General features: G+C 46.1%; 2 protein-coding genes across 2 annotated transcripts in view; one reads left to right on the plus strand and one right to left on the minus strand.

The window, feature by feature from the left end:
* Positions 1–18,597, minus strand: part of CAMKMT (calmodulin-lysine N-methyltransferase) — a 553,001-nt gene extending 534,404 nt beyond the window's left edge. The window contains exons 1-2 of the mRNA XM_089653930.1: positions 18,316–18,597; positions 6,010–6,185 (exon numbers count right to left, since the gene is read on the minus strand). Coding sequence (XP_089510056.1) covers positions 6,010–6,185; positions 18,316–18,582 — 443 coding nt within the window. The 5' untranslated portion in view covers positions 18,583–18,597. The remainder of the gene's footprint in view (positions 1–6,009; positions 6,186–18,315) is intronic.
* PREPL (prolyl endopeptidase like) overlaps positions 18,539–21,148 on the plus strand; it is a 54,093-nt gene continuing 51,483 nt past the window's right edge. Inside the window, exon 1 of the mRNA XM_089653928.1 lies at positions 18,539–18,600. The gene's annotated coding sequence lies outside the window, so the exon portion shown is untranslated. The remainder of the gene's footprint in view (positions 18,601–21,148) is intronic.

The following is a 21,148-nucleotide window of genomic DNA, read 5'->3' on the forward strand; positions in this document are numbered from 1 at the left end:
GAAAACTCATCTCTTCAGGGAAGCCTACCCCGACCCCAGCTAACTACTGGAATCCCCTACTCCCACAACCACTCCATTCCCCACAGCTAATTACCTCTTTTATCACTATCCCCTCCCTCCTAGACTGTAAGCTCCAAGGATCAGGGCCCTCTAATCCCTCTTGTATTGAACTGTATTGTTACTGTACTGTCTCCCTCCATAATGTAAAGCGCTGAGCAAACTATCGGCGCTATACAAGTCCTGTATAGTAATATGGGTCACAGGAGTGCAGATCGAAGTGCGCCCCTGTGACCCATAGGAGAAGTAGGGCTGTAAGCGCTATGGCCCTACTTCCCCTTTAAGCAATAAACCTGTTTTTCTTCCTGTCCTTCAGCCTGAGACATGGCTAGTGTTGTGTTGTTTCGGGAGCTCTGAAGTACTGGCAGGGATTCCACGAGTACCATTGGTTGTCCTAGTGTGCATTCTGATTACAGACAGTCTCCGAATGCCCCAGGGTCAGGTTTCACAAGATGTGCATGATGGAAATGCACTGATCAGTCAAGGAGCATGGGCACGACATACAGGTTCTCAAGAGTTTTCTTCTGTGCCAAACCCCTTACACTTAGTTACTGCAGTCATCTGGTGACTCATTGAGGATCCATGACTACTTCAAACCCACACTCCTCTGTACCATCCATAAAAAATGGAGACAGCAGAGGAATAGATGTGGCCAGGAGAGGCATCCAAGGTTGCATATATCAGACAAGTAGTGAGAAATACCAGATGAGCCTTCAGCAAATCTGGAAGGGCGAGTTCAACTGCTACAGGATTGAAGATTATTTGGAATAGGTCTGGAGGATTGGGAATGATTCATGGAATTTAGGACCCAGCTTCTTGTTAGGGAACCATAGCTTTAATTTAGATCCCCAGACTTTAAGCCTTTTTTTCTTGTGAACGTCTGTCTGAGCTTTAAACTGGGCTTGACAAAAGGTGTATCTAAAGTCTTTCTAGATTCAAGGCCAAGAATGCAAGACGTTCTTGAATTTTGGGCACAGCAGACTCAGAAGCGCAGTTTGGCAAGGCAGTGAGATGGTACCCATAATTGGAAAAGAAGGGTGATTGATAGTGGCTGCATGCGAATCATTGTTATATGTGAATTCAGCCATCACGAGGACCGGTTGACCAGTTGTCCTGTGTAACGAAGGCAAAGCATCTAAGGCAATATTTTAGAGTTTTGTTCTTGTTCTCTCAGTATGTCCATTAATTTGTGGGTGGTAACCAAACAACACAATATTATGTAATACCCTGGTTGCAGTACCCTAGTATCAGCTGGTTATCGGAGGTGGTTGCTTTATATCCAGACTATCGACGTCAGTTTTGCTTTTCCAACTAGGAAACTTCCTTTGCATTAACACCAAAAAGATAGAGGGCATCCCCCAGGCATACCACTATTTCTTCAACGTCTTACAGAAGAAAGGGGCGAACAGTCTCCCTCCACATCGCATCTATGATTGCTTGGTGTAACTCTTTCCCAGTGCAGAGGTCCCATTTGGTTGGGTTTATCACCTATTTGAATTTTACCAAGTAATATTTAAGGAGAACTTAAAGAAAGAGTTTATCCAATCATCTTCCTCCCCATAAGAAATTGCTATCTTTTTTGTCAAGAAAAAGCATAGCACTATGACCATGCATATATTACCAAGATCTGAACAAGGTTTCTATCAAAAACCATTACCTGCTCCTATTAGTTCCTGAGCTCTTTCGGAACTTTTGTTCTATCAAGATCTTTACCAAGTTGGACCTTTGTTTGCCTTATAATTTAATCAGAATCAAAGAGGGAGACAGCTTTCTGCACTAGAATCAGGTACTTTAAGTACTTCATGTTTTTTGGGCTTTGCAACTCCCCAGTCATTTTGTCAATAACATGTTGAGGGATTTCATCAATGTTCTCATGGTCACCTATTTGGACAACATACTTAGTTTCTCTTCCTCATTGGAAGAACATCCAAATTAGGTGCATAAGGTATGGGTCAACTTGGTACCCAAGACATGCTAGTTTTAAAGGATGGCCATCCAGCTCCTGATTCTAATTATTTCCACCAAAGGTGTTGCCATGGACCAGACCCGGGCAAATTGCAAATCCAGGGCCACATCTGACACAATACAGCATTGCCCAGCTGCATTGGTTCAGGAGATCAAGTGGGTTATGGAGGTGCAGGGCTCATTGTTGCTTCAGGCAGAGGTAAGTAGGAGATTCTGGAGGAGCAATAATATTCCAACTTCTCTTGTTTCACTCCCTGAGACAACAGTCAATTTGGGTAGCTAGTATAGTCAGCTTGCTTGTCGATCCAGAATTCAACACTATCCAGCTCATCCTCTAACTGTTTAAAAAGGCCTAGACAGAACAGATACTACAGTGTGGTGTCATTCCATTCAGTGTCCACACTCTACCTCCAAAAATATGAAATATGCTCTTCGAGAAGACTCCAGACAAGACGAAGGTTACACAGAGCAGTAGAAGTTCGACTGGGGTCCATGAATGTCTCAAACAGTTAAGAGACGCTGTCCATGACATCAGCAAACACCCAGGCTTGAGGCTCATCCTGGTGTAGGGCTCCAATGCTGCCTACTCTAGCATTCCTCAGCAAAGGTCATAGAGAGAAATATACTGTAGGTGACAAGCACTCCCAAACATCTTGATTTCACTACAATCTCCTAAAAATTAGTCTGTAAGGGGTACCTTGGGTTTAGTGGGAGAACTCACAGAGAACGCAGATAGTCCAGACAGAAATTGGATGCAATTCTCTAACAGGTAGTAACTTCTTTGGACCACTTAGACTGAAATAAGTTCAGAGATCTGCTTGCAAAGCTCATCAAGCAGAGGATGGTCTTCAGTAGTCAGAAGCATGACTGCATGTTACTGTTATGGTGTCCCCTGGCAGGTGACATGGGCTCACACCACAGGCTGAGTCTAAACGACAACTGGCCTTTATCAGATCTTCAGAAGGTGGAGATGGGAGTCAGAGACCCTAATGATCCAGGTTTACGTTGCTGCAAACTGTCACCAGGCCACAGTCCTCGGGATTGCTCGACCAAGGGGATAGCAGGAACAGAAAGGCTGCAGGGTGGAAACTGTACACTAGGTAGCAGGCAGGAGAACATTCAGGTCAAGGCAGGCAGAAAGTAAGAGTGGTCAGGTGCAGGCAAGGGTCTTGGCAGGCAGCAAGGTAGAGTAGACAGCTCATTTTGAGGTGGCAACGGTCAGGAAATGTCATAAGTATGTATTATAACTTTTTCACAAGTGCATTTGACCATGAGACACAATACCACTTCAAAGTCCAAAGCTTACATATTCCTTTGGTCAGACGACACACTCAGCATTGTTTCAGGGATCTCTGGAAAGGATTCTGCAGGTACAATTGGAAGTCCTGGCAGGGAATCTATGAGTACCATTGGAAGTCCTAGCAGAGATTCTGTGAGTACCATTGGACCCTCACTGAAGTAAATCTAAGAAAATAACTGAAATTGCCTATCTCCTGTTTCATTTAAACTTCTAAAAAAATCAGTGGATCAGTAACATGAACAGGGGGATTATCACTACAGCACATACAGGCCAGTGGGATGAAGCACAGCATGCAGTGAGGAAAACAGATTTCTACCCATCCATCTAGTCAAATATATACAGCAGCCAGGGAGCAGGAAAAAGGTAGCATTTCTACACATGGGCCACTGGAGAGGTAAGTATAGCAGCTCTTTTTTCAGCAGGTAGGTAATGCAATACTAAAGACTCATGCTGACAGATCCACTTGAAGGCCATAGACTTATAACATAGTGGTAGAAAGATGAATGTCAAATGTTCAGTAATTCATAGAGACCTTATTGTGTCAGTGCTGTCGTTTTATGAAACTACAACAGCAGAACAGCAGAGGTGTGAGGTGGGCGACCATTACCGGAGGGTTGTTCACTTCCTTGTCCACACTAGAACAATGTACACATTTCTCCATTTTCTAATAAATATTATACATTCTTGGACATAAAGGCATTTCTGCCCAGGGTCCGGATATGGAAATGTAGGCAATAGTTTGAAACACAATTAGTTCAGGAACTATACATTGTAAGACATAGAAAAAAGCCATTATACTCTATTTCATGTGTATTGGCATCCTATGGCTCATCCATGCTCTGAAGTTGAAGCGAGAGGTCGATGCACATGTCATATATTTTCACGGCTGTGTTGTTGTAACACAGTGAGAAAGATCGCATTCTTCTCATGGTGTACATTTTTATCGCCATGGCAACTGCTGAATCTGTACCCTGCTGCTCCTGACCTAATGCTCCTCTTTTGAAGTGCAGGAAAATGGTCTCAAGGTCAAGGAAAACAATGGGGAAATGCAAGTGCTGAATTAGGGAAGAACCTTTCAGAGGTCGCAAAAAAAAAGTCTTGCTAGTATGGAGCATTCAGTATCTACGACTTTCAGCCCTGGTTCACACTGATGCGGTGCGGCACATCGAACGAGATTCGCGAAGGAACCGCACCACATTCCTGTTCAAAACACAAGCGAATTCTGTGCGGTGCAATCTGAGCCATACATTTTTTTTTAAGCTCAAAAAAACCCTTCTGTTCTGCGTTTTCTGCCAAACAGGGACACAGACATCAACGAAAAACTGACAGCGGTTTTATCCTTTCCTTATACTACTAAAAACTTAAAAAATTCTTGCTCTGAGGTTGATGTTGGATGCCCCACTCTTCATTAACATTTTATACTACACAGGCTTAATGAGATAGTGTCAGTTAAAGGCCTCCAACCCACGAATTCTCACCCTTCCAGCACCCCCTATGCTTCTTTATCTGTCACAGCTGTTACCAAAATACCCGGTTTTGTGTGTTTGGGCAAGCAATTGGCCACTAGACCCAAGTGCTGTCACATGGAAGGAGGTCACATTCTCCCCCATAGCCGGAAGCACCAGATATTTTGCGCCAGCTGAGGTACAGGAAGGAGTGGCAGCACATCTCTAGAGAGGTGGGTATTGGTGGGTTGGGGAAACCTTTCAAGGACAATCTCGCTTTGCTCTTTAATGATAGAATATCAGGATGTATAGAAGGGTGAGAGTTTTTCTAAATAAGATGGCCATTCTTGGTACAGTATTAGGAAAGGAGGATTTGCACATTAAGGAATGTTTTCGGGCTATGTCATGTGGACTAAGAATTTGTTTACACTGGATTGGAATTGGCCCCTTCCCACTAGCAGAGGAGTGTCAAACTATATTTCATCACAGGTTGCATTCGCATTATGGATGCCCTCAAAGGGCCAGTTGTATCTGTAAGATTATGTAAGCAGAGTTCAGGAGTGCACTCCATACAGGGTTCAGAAGTACATGGCATAGAGAGTGAAGGGTTCGTGGTGTAGACATTGCAGGGTTCAGGAGTATAATAGACACAGAGTGCAGAGTTCAGGAGTGTGCTACCTACAGAGATCAAAGTTTACAGGTACAGTGCAGAGTTCAGGTCAGAGCTACATACAGAGTGCAGGGTTTAGAAGTGTGCAGGGTTCAGCTCGCTTTCACAGCCTGTCCAACTCTCTTCCTCATCTCTGACCTCTGCACCACTTTCCCACCCATCATCCCGGCTTCAGAATCTTCTGGCAGCGTAGGTGGCTCCGCTTCTCTCCCTCTCACTTGCAGGGAGATCATTGGTTGGCATCTATCCTTGCCATGAGTGCATGCAGGGCAAGAAGGGATCTGTGGGAGCTGCAAGCTGCCGAGAGGAAAGCTGTCCTTGAAAACACAGAAGGCTTTTGTGTTTACAAGTGATAGTTGTGAGAAGTAGGAGCAGTGACACCCTCCTGGCAGGATAGCTGAGACGGGGTCAGACTAGTATCTGGACATACCCGAGCTCATCCCTGTACACAAATAAGGGGATGCAATAGTAAAAAAAAAAAAAAGTTTAAAATGCCAAAAGCTCCCACAAAAGACTTTTATAACCAGGTATGGCCGAGATACCATGTGATAATGTGCAAAGTCAGTGATTACCTTAAACACACTTTGTACTCCGGGTAGAATCTACTTCTGTATTGGAGCCAGGTGTGCTGATCATCTTCAGTCTTCTCTGCCGTTAATGGAGTTACTGAGAAAAGCTGAAAAGAATTGAACCTTCTGACAGATACTTTCTGGAGGTTCTCTTCATCTACGCGTCTCCTTCTTAGTGCCTGGATAAGAGAAAGAACATTGAGTGCAAGAAACAATGAAGGACGTTTATCATTTATTTGTTTCACTCGGAGGTCCAGATTCCAGGAAAATACAAGGCGTGCAATCCCTATAGATCTGTATTTCTAAACTTCTCAAATATAACTGCTGATATCAACATATGTTACCTGATGTATAATACAATAAATAAAAAATAATAATACAGAAACAAAAAACAAAGAACCACAGAATCAGTGTGGGCCGAATATACTTAGACTACGGTTTTAGTTTCCCTTCTGGTCAAATGTTGTTAGGCCATTGTATTAGGCAATATGCAGTCGAATGTTGTTAGACTATTGTTTCAGGCTATTGTTTGTCAGGTTGGGTCAGCTCTGAGCACAGAGTGGTGACAATCGGTCACCATTCTCTGCTTTGCCCCAACCCCCGGCATTCATAGGAGCATAGGGCAGGAGAAGGGGGTGGGAATGGCACCCTAATGCCCTGTACACAAGAAAAATGTGGCGGAACCACTGATCGAACGATTTTCTCTTCGTGATGAGCAGGATGTTTTAACCGATAACGATATTGTGAACAAAAAAAAAAATCTGGTTGAACAGAAAATTTAGTAGTTTCACATACAAACGACCGATTTTCTATGCGGTGGTATGACGGTCGTACGAAAAAAATCTATCAAGCGCTATCAAGCACAAGCGGAAACAGAAGATGACCCGGATGTTTATGTCCAAGGAATCTTCGTAAACACGAACGAAAAATCCAAATGTTAAAAGTAGATTGGCCGAATGAGATAATGAAACCAGAATTCTGCAGATTATATTTTATGTATCACTATTTATGTATATAGGTCATGTAATAAACGATATTATACTCATTGCTGGTAATTGTTGTGTATATCGCTCGTTCTGGCCGGAAGGGCGTGGCTACAAGGTCACACGCACACCGCATCACATCCATTTGTTTGGAAGACGTCAACACTACATATTGTCCGACGAACGATTTTTTTAAGATTGGTTAATGTGGGCCACAATTTTGACCAACGAACAAACGCCTCTCGGTCGTTGGATGACCAATTGGTTGATTTTCTAATCATGTATTCCTACCTTTAGAGACTGACCAAGATGTCGATCAGACATCTGCATGGATCTTGATATTACTGTCGGGTTACATCCAGAGTCTGGAGCGGCTAGGTGATATCAGCTGACAGTGGGCTTTAGCACAGGACTGCACTCCACAGAAGTATGACCAAAAAAAAAAAAAAAAGCTTTGGCCATACTAGATATTGTTTTTATGAATAATTATGTGTAGGTTTGTTTGTGCATTTATTTTTTGTGGGGGGCTGGGTGTCCCTAGCCTACATAGTTTGGGGAGATTTACTAAAACTGAAGCACTCAGAATCTAGTGCAGCTGTACATGGTAGCCAATCAGCTTCTAACTTTAGCTTGTTCACTTAAACTTGGAAAATAATACCCGGAAGCTGATTGGTTCCTATGCCCAGCTGCACCAGATTTTGCATTCTCCAGTTTTAGTAAATCAACCCCTTTATACGAAAAGTCTCCCTCTTTGCTATCTCAGAACATTGGGAAGGATACAAGCTATCCCTGCCTTGTATAAATAACATGTACATTTTAACATGCTGTCTCCTATTCCTAAAAAGATAAGGGGTTTATATTAAACAATACAAGACATGTATTACTGAATCATTTCTATAGATCCATCTGTACTCAGACCTCTGGAGCACAATAACTATATTATACAGTAATACATCCACTTACAGCTTCTTTATCTAATGCTACTTGAAATCAACAAGCCCGGTTCCGTATCTTCCATTTACACAGAACGATCGTTGAGGTTTTCTATCATCAGTGGCAGAGTACAGACTGAAAAGGCACATTAAGAAGCCATTATGACATGACTCCATGCTATGTGAATGAATGTGGTGCATAATGGCCTATAACCGGAGCAGACAATGCCGATAGAAAAGCGACATATAGCAGAAGACTAAACAATCTCTCTGGGAAATCAGACGGGTGGAAAAGCATGTTGTACTTACGGGATTGAAAAAGTTACAATCTCCTAGCCTTTTAAACCAGAGCAGAGTAAATGACTGCTCAACATTAGTGTTGTTCCAACATTTCCATGTTCGACTTATCAGAGACTGAAAATCTTCAAAAACCCCAAACCCAAAGTGGAAGCTGACGGCGACGAAACTCGGAAGGGAGGGGTGGATGTACATGTTGCAAAAACACAACTAAATGACAGATGCTCAGCTCTGTTTATATGTGTAGCACACCCTTGAGTGGAACTTGGCTAGATATATAGGTTCACCCCACCTCCCACCTGAATCTGGTGACATCTCCGATTATACCCAGAACACTTCGACACTCTGAGAATATTTTATATGGGTTTTATTGAAGAAGACAAACCCTGAAAAAGAACTAGCTGATTTAACACAGGTAATGTACATAAAACACAGATACCACTTTGCATAACACAGTTAGTAAGAAGTCACAATGCACTCACCAAAGACTCCAAAAACTGACTAGTATCACCCTGACTAGGGTGACATATGAGAGTGACATTGACACATGAAACAATGACTGTTAATGAGGTTTAGCAGCTTATTGACATTTGCTATAGCAATACTATCTACAGCAGAAATGTCCTACCTAACCACTGGCCAGTGGGATGAAACTTAAAAGTCTCTCAACGTTGGGGCCCTTTAATCAATGGAAGAGCGCTCACTCTCTGCATGGGAGAGTATTTGGAATCCAGGGGTAGCAGGATAGCTCAGTCTCCTTTAAGCAGAATCTTCCAGTGAACATTGCAATAGGAAAAACACCACTTCAACAAAATCTTTACCATACAGGTGAAATCCTGATATACTGACACTTGCTCAGTATATTCAGAGCAGAAAGCTTCTGTGAGGACTTGGAACTAAACACACTCTTCAACCACAGCACAAGTCTTGAGGAGACAGTAATATACAAAGACAGAGTTCTCTCATCAATCAGCAGCAGGTATAGCTAATTCTGAGCAGATTGGGCTTTCCAAGATCTGTGTCACTCTGAGAATTAGAGAGCAGGCTTTCTCATGACCATTCTCCAGAGATGAACAGCAAATGCAGCAATATCAAAATCCCCTTTCATCACAGAGTACTCACTGTTTCTGGATTGTCCTCTAGATAGCATTAGACAGTAGTAGAAATCCTCTCTCTTTCTGCAGCTCCAGACTTTGAGAGACACATGCACTTGAGTGGCTGTAATCCTGAGTGTCAGGCAGGACAATGCTTAATTTGCACACTGTCCTCCTCCAACAATTTCTCTGCTACACACTCCCAGCCCAGTTTATGGGTTCCAGCAGCACAGAGAGCGAGACTCTGTGACTTTACACCAGGAGCCCTTGCTCCATACGGTCCCCTGAAAATGTCTGCATCCCCACATGTGCTTCTTCCTTTTCTTCTCTCCTTTCCTCCACAGCCAATCATAAGTCCAGCTGCAACAGTGCTGCTATGGGTGGATCCTTCTCAGCTGTAGCAACAACCAATCAGAGCACAGTCCTGCTTTCCCTGTCTGTCACTCACAAAGAGAGAAAAGAAAAAAAAATGCTTTGCAACTGCTGTTTAAGATTTAAAGCAACCAGCACATCTCTACACATGCCTCTCCAGCCGCCTTCTGGGCACACCTCCCCAGGGATTGGTTGAAACACAATAAATACTCAGTCTGCTTATTTACCTTGCTCAACCTCCTATGTTCCAAAAGCCTCCGGAAAGCAGGAGAGAGCAATAAAAACCTGCAGCTTATGAGATCCAGAACAGACAAAAATCTTCAAAAACCCCAAACCCAAAGTGGAACCTGAAGGCGATGAAACGCAGAAGGGAGGGGTGGATGTACCTTTCAAAATCACAACTAAATGACAGATGCTCAGCTCTGTTTACATGCCTCTCCAGCCGCCTTCTGGCACACCTCCCCAAGGATTGGTTGAAACACAAATACTCAGTCTGCGCATTCACCTTGCTCAACCTGCTATGTTACAGAAGCCTCTGATAGGCAGGGGAGAGCAATAAAAACCTGCAGCCTTTGAGATCCAGAACCGCCAAAAATAATCAACAACTGCTCCACTAGGTCAGAGGAGCCAATCAGAAGTAACACTACCGGGAATCCCGGATGACGTTATTGACCAAATTAAAGTTTTATTATGTATTTGCAATATTTTTAAGTATTACAATATTTCTTACACCTTTTTAATTTTTTTTTTTTTGCATTTAAAAGTAGAATTCCAGCCAGGGTGGATAAAAATTAATGATTCTTTTTAAAAATAAAAAAATTTTATTTAACACCTTCTCCCCCGGCCTATAGCAGCCAGGCGGGACACTCGCCATTGTGACTGGGCGTCATATGACGCCCTGTCAAAACGAGCCGCTCATGCGGCCGCGCAGCGGCACAATCTGTCACCGGCTGTATCCATGAGACACAGCCAATGACATATCAAAACACTGACCTGTTGACAGTGTCATGTGACCGCTGTGACCAATCACAGCAGATCACATGTCAATTGTATACAATGGATGGCTTCCTGTCATGCCATCCATTGTATACAATTATGTTGTTAGCTGTGACTGGTCAAGGCAGTACATGATACAGACAGGGCCAATCACAGCCCATCTGTATCATGTGATTAGCTTTGCCTAATCACAACAAAAGACTGAATGAATCAGTTTCATTCAGTAACAATGATTCCAAATATCAATTAAGTACACTGGTATTAGAAATCATAATAATAATAGAAAATAATAGAAACATTTGAAAAAAAATACAAATTCAATTATCATTATTATTTTCACCAAAGAAATATAGCAGAATACATTTTGACCTAAATTTATGAAGACATTTTATTTATTTGCAAAATTTTATAACAAACAAAGAAAAGTGCGTTTTTTTCTAAAGTTTCAGGTGTTTTTTGTTTTATTTAGCAAAAAATAAACTCAGTGGTGATTAAATACCACCAAAAGAAAGCTCTATTTGTATGAAAAAAATGATACAAATTTCATATGGGTACTTGGGTATGGGTGTTGCATGACTGCGCAAGTCATTCAAAGTGTAACGACGTTGAAAGCTGAATATTGGCCTGGGCAGGGAGGAGGTAAATGTGCCCTGTATTGAAGTGGTTAAATTGGATTTTTTTTATTTTTATCAACTTTATTTTAATAAAATGCTTTTGGAGTAAAAATCTATCTAAAGATAGTTTTCTAGTTAAGATACATTCATAAATTTTGTTTATTCAGCATGAAATGGAGCTTAGTTATGTAGCATGAGGCCAGGGGCGGACTGACCATTTGGAAACTCGGGCACTGCCCGAGGGCCCGGGGTCAGTAAGGGGCCTCATGAGCTGCCCCTGGTACCTTTTTCATAGGCTTTTTTGACTTTGGGCAAGGACACGGGCCCCATGATCCCCTATTGCCTGGGGGCCCCATGAGTTGTCAGTCCGCCCCTGCATGAGGCTGTATATTCTGCAATATTTACATTTTTGGTAAACTCATTTAATGAATCCAAGCTCTGCAAGCTGAGATCACATGCACTGTATTGATGCATTCACACAATGTCACAGTAACCATGAGAAAAAACATGAAATAACAGAATCTGAGTCGTTCTCCAGCTATGTGTGATGAACCTATTAACCTAAAATCGGTTCTGATATCGCCGTTTTACTAACCTGACAGCTTATTATTCTAAAAAGGAAATCTTCATTTGGTTTGCCAATATTAAAGATTCTCACTACCAGCAAGAATGAGTCGGATTGCTTACATTTAAAGAGCACCTGTCATTTTAGATCCATCATGGCAGCGCCTGTTAGCGAGCATCCACTCACCTGCTGCCGCCACATCCCTCGCCTTGTGTCCCTGCCGCATCACCAGCCGTCCCATTAAAGTGAATGGGACTGTCGGTGAGTCAACAGCAGGTCAGAGGAGGAGCTGCTGCGGGACAGAGATGACAGTGGCTCTTTAAAAATTATGATTTAAATCGAGCCTTTTCACTAGTGATATAAATCATGATATAAATCAAATCCACCTTGATTCCAGCTTAAACCTAACTATTCTTACAAATGTCCTCTCCCCCTTACTAACACCTATGCTGACTAACCTGTGTATGATGTATTGTATATACTGTACTTACCTATTTTCATCCCACTCCGGTCCAATCATGGGATCTGGCTCAGCAGCGGCTGCAAGGGCAAGGAGGGACCACCGATAACAGATGGGTCATGGAATCCTAAAGGTGATGTCACCACTCCCAGGCATTACCAGCCATTGTCAGAGCGCTCCCTCCTCTCACCTGGCACTGGCTGACACAGGGGAGATCATGTGACTGAACTGAAGAAGGCTGAAAATAGGTAAATATACACATCTTTCTTTCACACGGTAGTCAGAATAGGTGTTGAGGGGGTGGGCTTTATCCCAGAATTCTACTTTAACTTTAGCCATCCCCCCCCCCCTTTTTCAAGGGACCAAAAGTAATTGGACAATTGAAACAAAAGCTGTTTCATGGCCAGGTGTGGGCTACTCCATTGTTTCTTTATCAATTAAGCAGGTAAAAGGTCTGGAGTTGTTTCCAAGTGTAGTATCTGCAATCTATTGCTGTGAACCTACATCATGTGTTCAAAAGAGCTGTCCATGCAAGTGAAAAAGGCCATTGTAAGGCTTCAAAAACAAAAAAAACACAATAAGAGCGATAGCAGCAACATTATGAGTGGCCAAATCAACAGTTTGGTACATTCTGAGGAAAGAACACACCGGTGAGCTCAGCAACATAAAAAAGGCATGGGCATCCATAGAAGACAACAATGGTGGATGATCGCAGGATCCTTTCTATGGTTAAGAAAAACCCATTCACAACATCCAGACCTCTCCAGGAGGTGGGCGTATCATTGTCAAAGTCTACAATCAAGAGAAGACTTCACGAGAACAAATACAGAGGGTTCACCACAAGGTGCAAACCATTCATAAACCTGAAGAATAAAAAAGCCAGATTAGACTTTGCCAAAAAACATCTAAAAAAAAGCCAAACCAGTTCTGGAAAACCATTCCTTGGATGGATGAAACGAAGATGAATCTGTACCAGAATGACGGGAAGAAAAATGTGAGGGGAAGGCTTGGAACAGCTCATGATCCAAAGCATACAACGTCATCTGTAAAACATGGTGCAGGCAGTGTGATGGCATGGGTATGCATGGCTTCCAGTGGCACTGGGTCATTGGTGTTTATTAATGATGTGACAGAAGCAGCCGGATGAATTCTGCAATGTTTAGAGATATACTGTCAGCCCAGATTCAGCCAAATGCAGCAAAGTTGATTGGACGGCACTTCACAGTACACATGGACAATGATCCAAAACACACTGCAAAAGCAACCCAGGAGCTTTTGAAGGAAAAGAAGTGGAATATTCTGCAATGGCCGAGTCAATCACCTGAACCATCTCCCTGCTCCCATTTACATCCAAACTCCTCAAGCGCCTAGTCTACACCCGCTTTGCTCTCACCTCAACGACAACAACCACCTCGACCCCCTACAGTCCGGCTTCCGTCCTCTACACTCCATCGAAACCGCCTTACTCAAACTCTCCAACGACCTGCTAACCGCCAAAGCTAATGGCCACTATTCAGTGCTCCTACTCCTTGACCTCTCTGCGGCCTTCGACACAGTCGACCACCCCCTCCTCCTTAAAAACTACACTCCCTCGGCCTCAGAGATTCTGCTCTCTCCTGGCTCTCATCCTACCTGTCACAACGCTCTTTCAGCGTTACCTATAATGCTACCACCTCCCCCTCACTCCCCCTCTCTGTTGGGGTCCCTCAAGGCTCCGTCCTCGGGCCCCTTCTCTTCTCCATCTACACCTCCTCCCTTGGCCAACTGATACACTCTCACGGCTTCAACTACCACCTACATGCCAACGACACACAAATCTATCTCTCAACCCCCCACCTCACCCCCTCAGTCTCTGCCCGAATCACAAACCTACTGAGCGACATATCAGACTGGATGTCACTCCACTTCCTTAAACTGAACCTCTCCAAAACCGAGCTCCTAGTCTTCCCCCCAGCCCGAACCCCACCCCCCATTGACTTCTCCATCATGTCCAACAACGCCACCATCAAAACCCGCCCCGCAGGCCAGAGTACTTGGTGTCATTCTGGACTCCAACCTATCCTTCCAGCCCCAAGTCCAATCATTAACAAACTCGTGCAGACTCCACCTCCGCAACATCGCCAAAATTCACACGTTCCTAACCCCAGAAACCACTAAACAGCTCATCCACTCCCTCATCATATCACGACTCGACTACTGCAACTCCCTCCTCACTGGCCTGCCTCGCCGCTGGCTATCCCCGCTTCAGTCCATCCTGAATACGGCTGCCAGACTCATTCACCTTTCCAACCGCTCCATCTCCGCCACCCCCCTCTGCCAATCCCTCCACTGGCTTCTGCTTGCGCAACGGATCAAATTCAAAATCCTAACACTGATGTACAAAGCCGTCCACCATACTGCCCCGAACTACATCACTGACCTAATATCCAAGTACCGCCCAGCACGCACACTCCGCTCCTCACAAGACCTCCTTCTCTCTAGTTCCCTGGTCTCCTCCTCCCATGCCCGTCTCCAGGACTTCTCCAGGGCTTCCCCCATCCTCTGGAACTCACTACCCCAATCCATCAGACTATCACCTACTCTCCTCTCCTTTAGGCGCACCCTGAAAACCCATCTCTTCAGGGAAGCCTACCCCGCCCTCTGCTAACCTGCCGACCTCCTCCACTCTTCCTACCACTCCATCCCCCACAGCTATTCCCCCTGTACCACTCTCCCCTCCCTCCTAGATTGTACAGTCCAAGGAGCAGGGCCCTCGAACCCCTCGTGTATCACATTGTATTGTTACTGTACTGTCTCATGTATTGTCTCCCATTGTAATGTACAGCGCTGAGCAAACTGTTGCCGCTATATAAATACTGTATATTAATAACTGAAAAGGCACGGATGTCACAAAACTGACGATCAACCCATTCAGCCCTGATTCTGCAGAATCTGCTCGCCGATCCCCTGCTGAATGTAGCAGAGTGTGACAACCCCCCCCCCCCCCTCCCTTCCCAACAGGCAAGAGAATGGCCAGAACTGATTTCTAGCATTTGGCTCCCATAGACTTCACTGGAGTTCAGAATCAGCAACAGAACTTCTACAGTAATCGCCACACCTGCCTTATACCAAACCCAGGTATGTTCAGCTCATATCTACCCCTGATGTGTCAGCCACAGGTACAAGTTGCCCCCTGATCTCTCAGCCACATTAACACATTGCCCCCCGATGTCTCAGCCACAAGTATAAGTTTCCCCCGACCCATCAGTCGTAGGTCCAAGTTGCCCCCTGGTCTCTCATCCACAGGTCCAAGTTGCCCCCTGATCTCTCAGGCACAGGTGCAAGTTGCCCCCTGATCTATCAGCCACAAGTATAAGTTTCCCCCGATCCATCAGTCGTAGGTCCAAGTTGCCCCCTGGTCTCTCAGCCACAGTTACAAGTTGCCCCCTGATCTCTCAGGCACAGGTACAAGTTGCCCCCTGATCTCTCAGGCACAAGTTTCCTCCTGATCTCTCTGGCACAGGTACAAGTCCCCCCCTGATCTCTCAGCCACAGGCAAAAGTTGCCCCCTGATCTATAAGGCATGGGTACAGGTTGCCTCTTGATCTGTCAGCCACAGGTACAATTTGCCCCCTGATCTGTCAGCCACAGGTACAAGTTGCCCCCTGATCTCTCAGCCACAGGTACAAGTTGCCCCCTGATCTCTCAGCCACAGGTACAAGTTGCCCCCTGATCTCTCAGCCACAAGTTGCCCCCTGATCTCTCAGCTACAGGCACAAGTTGCCTCTTGATCTAAAGGGCATGGGTACAGGTTGCCTCTTGATCTGTCAGCCACAGGTACAACTTGCCCCCTGATCGCTCAGCCACAGGCACAAGTTGCCTCCTGTGATCTCAGCCACGGGCACAAGTTGCCCCCTGATCTCTCAGCCACGGGCACAAGTTGCCCCCTGATCTCTCAGCCACGGGCACAAGTTGCCCCCTGATCTCTCAGCCACGGGCACAAGTTGCCCCCTGATCTCTCAGCCACGGGCACAAGTTGCCCCCTGATCTCTCAGCCACGGGCACAAGTTGCCCCCTGATCTCTCAGCCACGGGCACAAGTTGCCCCCTGATCTCTCAGCCACAGGCACAAGTTGCCCCCTGATCTCTCAGCCACGGGCACAAGTTGCCCCCTGATCTCTCAGCCACGGGCACAAGTTGCCCCCTGATCTCTCAGCCACGGGCACAAGTTGCCCCCTGATCTCTCAGCCACGGGTACAAGTTGCCCCCTGATCTCTCAGCCACGGGTACAAGTTGCCCCCTGTGATCTCAGCCACGGGTACAAGTTGCCCCCTGTGATCTCAGCCACGGGTACAAGTTGCCTCCTGTGATCTCAGCCACGGGTACAAGTTGCCCCCTGTGATCTCAGCCACGGGTACAAGTTGCCCCCTGTGATCTCAGCCACGGGTACAAGTTGCCCCCTGTGATCTCTCAGCCACGGGTACAAGTTGCCCCCTGTGATCTCTCAGCCACGGGTACAAGTTGCCCCCTGTGATCTCTCAGCCACGGGTACAAGTTGCCCCCTGTGATCTCTCAGCCACGGGTACAAGTTGCCCCCTGTGATCTCTCAGCCACGGGTACAAGTTGCCCCCTGTGATCTCAGCCACGGGTACAAGTTGCCCCCTGTGATCTCAGCCACGGGTACAAGTTGCCCCCTGTGATCTCAGCCACGGGTACAAGTTGCCCCCTGATCTCTCAGCCACGGGTACAAGTTGCCCCCTGTGATCTCAGCCACGGGTACAAGTTGCCCCCTGTGATCTCAGCCACGGGTACAAGTTGCCCCCTGTGATCTCAGCCACGGGTACAAGTTGCCCCCTGTGATCTCAGCCACGGGTACAAGTTGCCCCCTGATCTCTCAGCCACGGGTACAAGTTGCCCCCTGTGATCTCAGCCACAGGTACAAGTTGCCCCCTGTGATCTCAGCCACAGGTACAAGTTGCCCCCTGTGATCTCAGCCACAGGTACAAGTTGCCCCCTGTGATCTCAGCCACAGGTACAAGTTGCCTCCTGTGATCTCAGCCACAGGTACAAGTTGCCTCCTGTGATCTCAGCCACAGGTACAAGTTGCCTCCTGTGATCTCAGCCACAGGTACAAGTTGCCTCCTGTGATCTCAGCCACAGGTACAAGTTGCCTCCTGTGATCTCAGCCACAGGTACAAGTTGCCTCCTGTGATCTCAGCCACAAGTACAAGTTGCCTCCTGTGATCTCAGCCACAGGTACAAGTTGCCCCCTGATCTCTCAGCCACAGGTACAAGTTGCCCCCTGATCTCTCAGCCACAGGTACAAGTTGCCCCCTGATCTCTCAGCCACAGGTACAAGTTGCCCCCTGATCTCTCAGCCACAGGCAAAAGTTGCCCCCTGATCTCTCAGCCACAGGTACACGTTGCCCCCTGATCTCTCAGCCACAGGTACAAGTTGCCCCCTGATCTCTCAGCCACAGGTACAAGTTGCCCCCTGATCTCTCAGCCACAGGTACAAGTTGCCCCCTGATCTCTCAGCCACAGGTACAAGTTGCCCCCTGATCTCTCAGCCACAGGTACAAATTGCCTCCTGTGATCTCAGCCACAGGTACAAGTTGCCTTCTGTGATCTCAACCACAGGTACAAGTTGCCCCCTGATCTCTCAGCCACAGTTACAAGTTGCCCCCTGATCTCTCAGCCACAGGTACAAGTTGCCCCCTGATCTCTCAGCCACAGGTACAAGTTGCCCCCTGATCTCTCAGCCACAGTTACAAGTTGCCCCCTGATCTCTCAGCCACAGTTACAAGTTTCCCCCTGATCTCTCAGCCACAGGTACAAGTTGCCCCCTGATCTCTCAGCCACAGTTACAAGTTGCCCCCTGATCTCTCAGCCACAGGTACAAGTTGCCCCCTGATCTCTCAGCCACAGGTACAAGTTGCCCCCTGATCTCTCAGCCACAGGTACAAGTTGCCCCCTGATCTTTCAGCCACAGGTACAAGTTGCCCCCTGATCTCTCACCTGTCCCAGCAGCCTCCAGCGGGCTCTGGCAGCTCCGGCTCTGAGTGTCCCGTCCTCTGTACAGGCCCCGTGCCCCCCTCTCCCCTCCCGGTCCATGTCTCCTCTGGGTTGTAGATCCGCCTCGGCTGTCAAATTCTCCTCAGCCGCTTCCGAAACAAACAACACGCGAGCCGGTATGTTGGCCACACCCCTCACCGCTACCAACCAATCGGTGTCCTGGCGTTCAAGCTTTCCGGAAGATGAAAGCTCGGCGCCGAGAGACGTCATCGCTGTGCGCCGGGTGATGTATGCACGTGTGTTGTGGGCTGTGAATGTGCTGCGATAAGGGTGGAGAGTCCAGGATGGGGTCGGGGAACGGTCTAGGCAGCGTGGTGTATGTGTACCCTCCTGTTCCTGTGTCCTTCATCCTTCCCTATGGGGGGGGGCTGTGATCATATGGGGGGAAGTGAAGGCTGCTACCCTCCATCTCTTACTCTGCAATGCTAGTCACCTGGCTGCCCTGCTGATTGTGTGCCTTCTGGGCCTATTGTTCTATACAGCCACTTGCCCTCCAGAGGATCCCCCCTTTTCTTGACCAGGCCATTTTTTGCGATACGGCACTGCGTTACTTTAACTGACAATTGTGCAGTCATGCAACGCAGAACTCAAATGAAATTTACATCCTTCCCCTACAAATAGAGCTTTCTTTTGGTGGCATTTGATCACCTCTGCATTTTTGTATTTTTTGCACTATAACAAAAAAAAAAAAAGACTGACAATTTTGAAAAAAATTAAATATAGTTTTGACTTTTTCCTATAAAACATTAAGTAAAAAAATGTAAAAAAAAATCAACTTTCTTCATAAAAGTATTCTGGCACTGCGGGGGGAACTGTCACTGACATCTCCAGTGACACCAATACAGTGATCAGTGCTAATCAAAGGGGTTAACTGCTATTTTACATAGGAAACATGCTGCTGTGTGCTTCTCTGCTGTGCAGAGAACTACACAGCAGCATGTCCTTGCTGGCAGGAGAGAGACCTGTGTTGTTTACACACAGGTCTCTCACCTGTCAGCTTTGAACAGTGATTGCCTGGTGATGGCGGGGAATCTCCAGCTGGGACACAGTGATTGACATGCCTAGCCGCCAATGGCTGCGTGGGTAGGGCGGCCAATGGCTGCGTGCGCACACGCCCCCCTACCCGGAAATGCAAATCATGTATACATACGTGATTTTGTGCAGCCCTGGCATCCTGTAGCAGTAGTTCTCATATAGGGCACCGGGGAAGCGGTTTACGGGCAATTGTTCGGTCATGCAACACTCTAATGAAATGTATATCTTTTTTTTTTTCTCACACAAATAGAGCTGTTTTTTTGTGTTTTTTGGGGGTTTTTTTGGGCTATAAAAGAAAAAAGACCAAAAATTTAAAAAAAAAAAAATTTTTCTTACTTTTTGCTATAAAACCTATTCAAAAACAAAAAAAAAATCAAATTTCTTCATAAATTTAGAGCAAAATGCATTGTGTTGTTCTTCATGTCTTTTCGTTAAAAAAAAAAAAATACAAACCCAATAAGTGTATATTAATTAGTGTGTGTGAAAGTTTTGGACACAGCTGGTGACAGATCGCACTGCTGCGTGAGCGGCTCGTTTTGACAGGACTACATATGACGCCCAGTCACAACGGTGAGTGTCCTGTCCGGCCGTCAATCTCCTATAGGCCGGGCAGAAAGGTGTTAAAGTATAAGTTCACCTTTGTGAAAAAAAATAAATATTAAACGCACATCTTTTGCAGGCAAAAAATGTGCATTTATTATATTTTTGCTTAGGAGCCTGTAAAGCATTGCACGAGCGATCAGCAGATCACGGGTGCCATGCAGGAATCCTGCAGACTGTAAGTGTAGCTGTCTGCCTCTACCTCATACGGGCAAGCAGTTACACAATGACAGGAAGAATCGGTTAAAGCGGTTCTCCAGCTTCCTGAAAAAAAAAAACAAAAAACTAAAAGTCAGCAGCTACAAAAACTGTAGCTGTTGACTTTTTAGAACAACAGCCACTCACCTGTCCCACGATCCCGAGATGTCATCACCGCAGCTGTTCTTTCCAGCGGTGTCCTGTCCCCGGCGCTGGCATCTCAACGGTGGACACCTGGCTGTGACAGCTTGTGGCTTCACAGCCGGGTGCCCGTTGCACATTGTGAATGGTCCAGCAATCTTCTGGGTCCCAGAAGACTGGGTGGAGGGGGAGGAGAACTTTGCTTCTGAACGCCTAGGTGGTCAGAGTGGAAGTGGGAGCGGGTACCTGCTCCCCAAAAGTTCCCATTTCTTCACCAGGAGCAGACCTTAAAGCAGAACTCCTTTTGGGTGGAGCACCACTTTAACTACCTAAAGCGCTCACCAGTGCCCTCGTAGTTTATTGAGAGCTACAAGCCAACAGCTGCAAAGGCTGACGATCGTTTTAGTTCTCTCATTCACTCTTATTTAAATTGTGAAAGTAAGATCTGGGAGAAGATCCACAGCTCACTATCACTAGAGGCAGCGGGTTGGGGAGAGGCTGCAGGAGTGAGAACATGTGTTACATGCTCTACCCTAGCTACTTCAAGACCACAATACATACATGTTTTGAAGTGGAATTCTGGGGTTATGGTTGCAACTGGATGCCAAAACCACAGTATTAAAATGTCCTGCTTTTTCAATAAAAGTGATCTGAGCGGCTGATTAGCCACGGGATCACTTTTAGAAGCAGCAGGAGGGATCGCCCTCTCCTCCACCACTTTCCAGTGGTTCTTGGGCTTACCTGGTTCATTGGGAAATCCAGGAACCGATCTGCTAACTGGCCATAGAGATCAACGGGGAAG

Source organism: Staurois parvus, unplaced genomic scaffold, assembly GCF_062004578.1.
Source record: "Staurois parvus isolate SC_StPar_1 unplaced genomic scaffold, SC_StPar_1.0 ptg000727l, whole genome shotgun sequence".
Taxonomy (NCBI): domain Eukaryota; kingdom Metazoa; phylum Chordata; class Amphibia; order Anura; family Ranidae; genus Staurois; species Staurois parvus.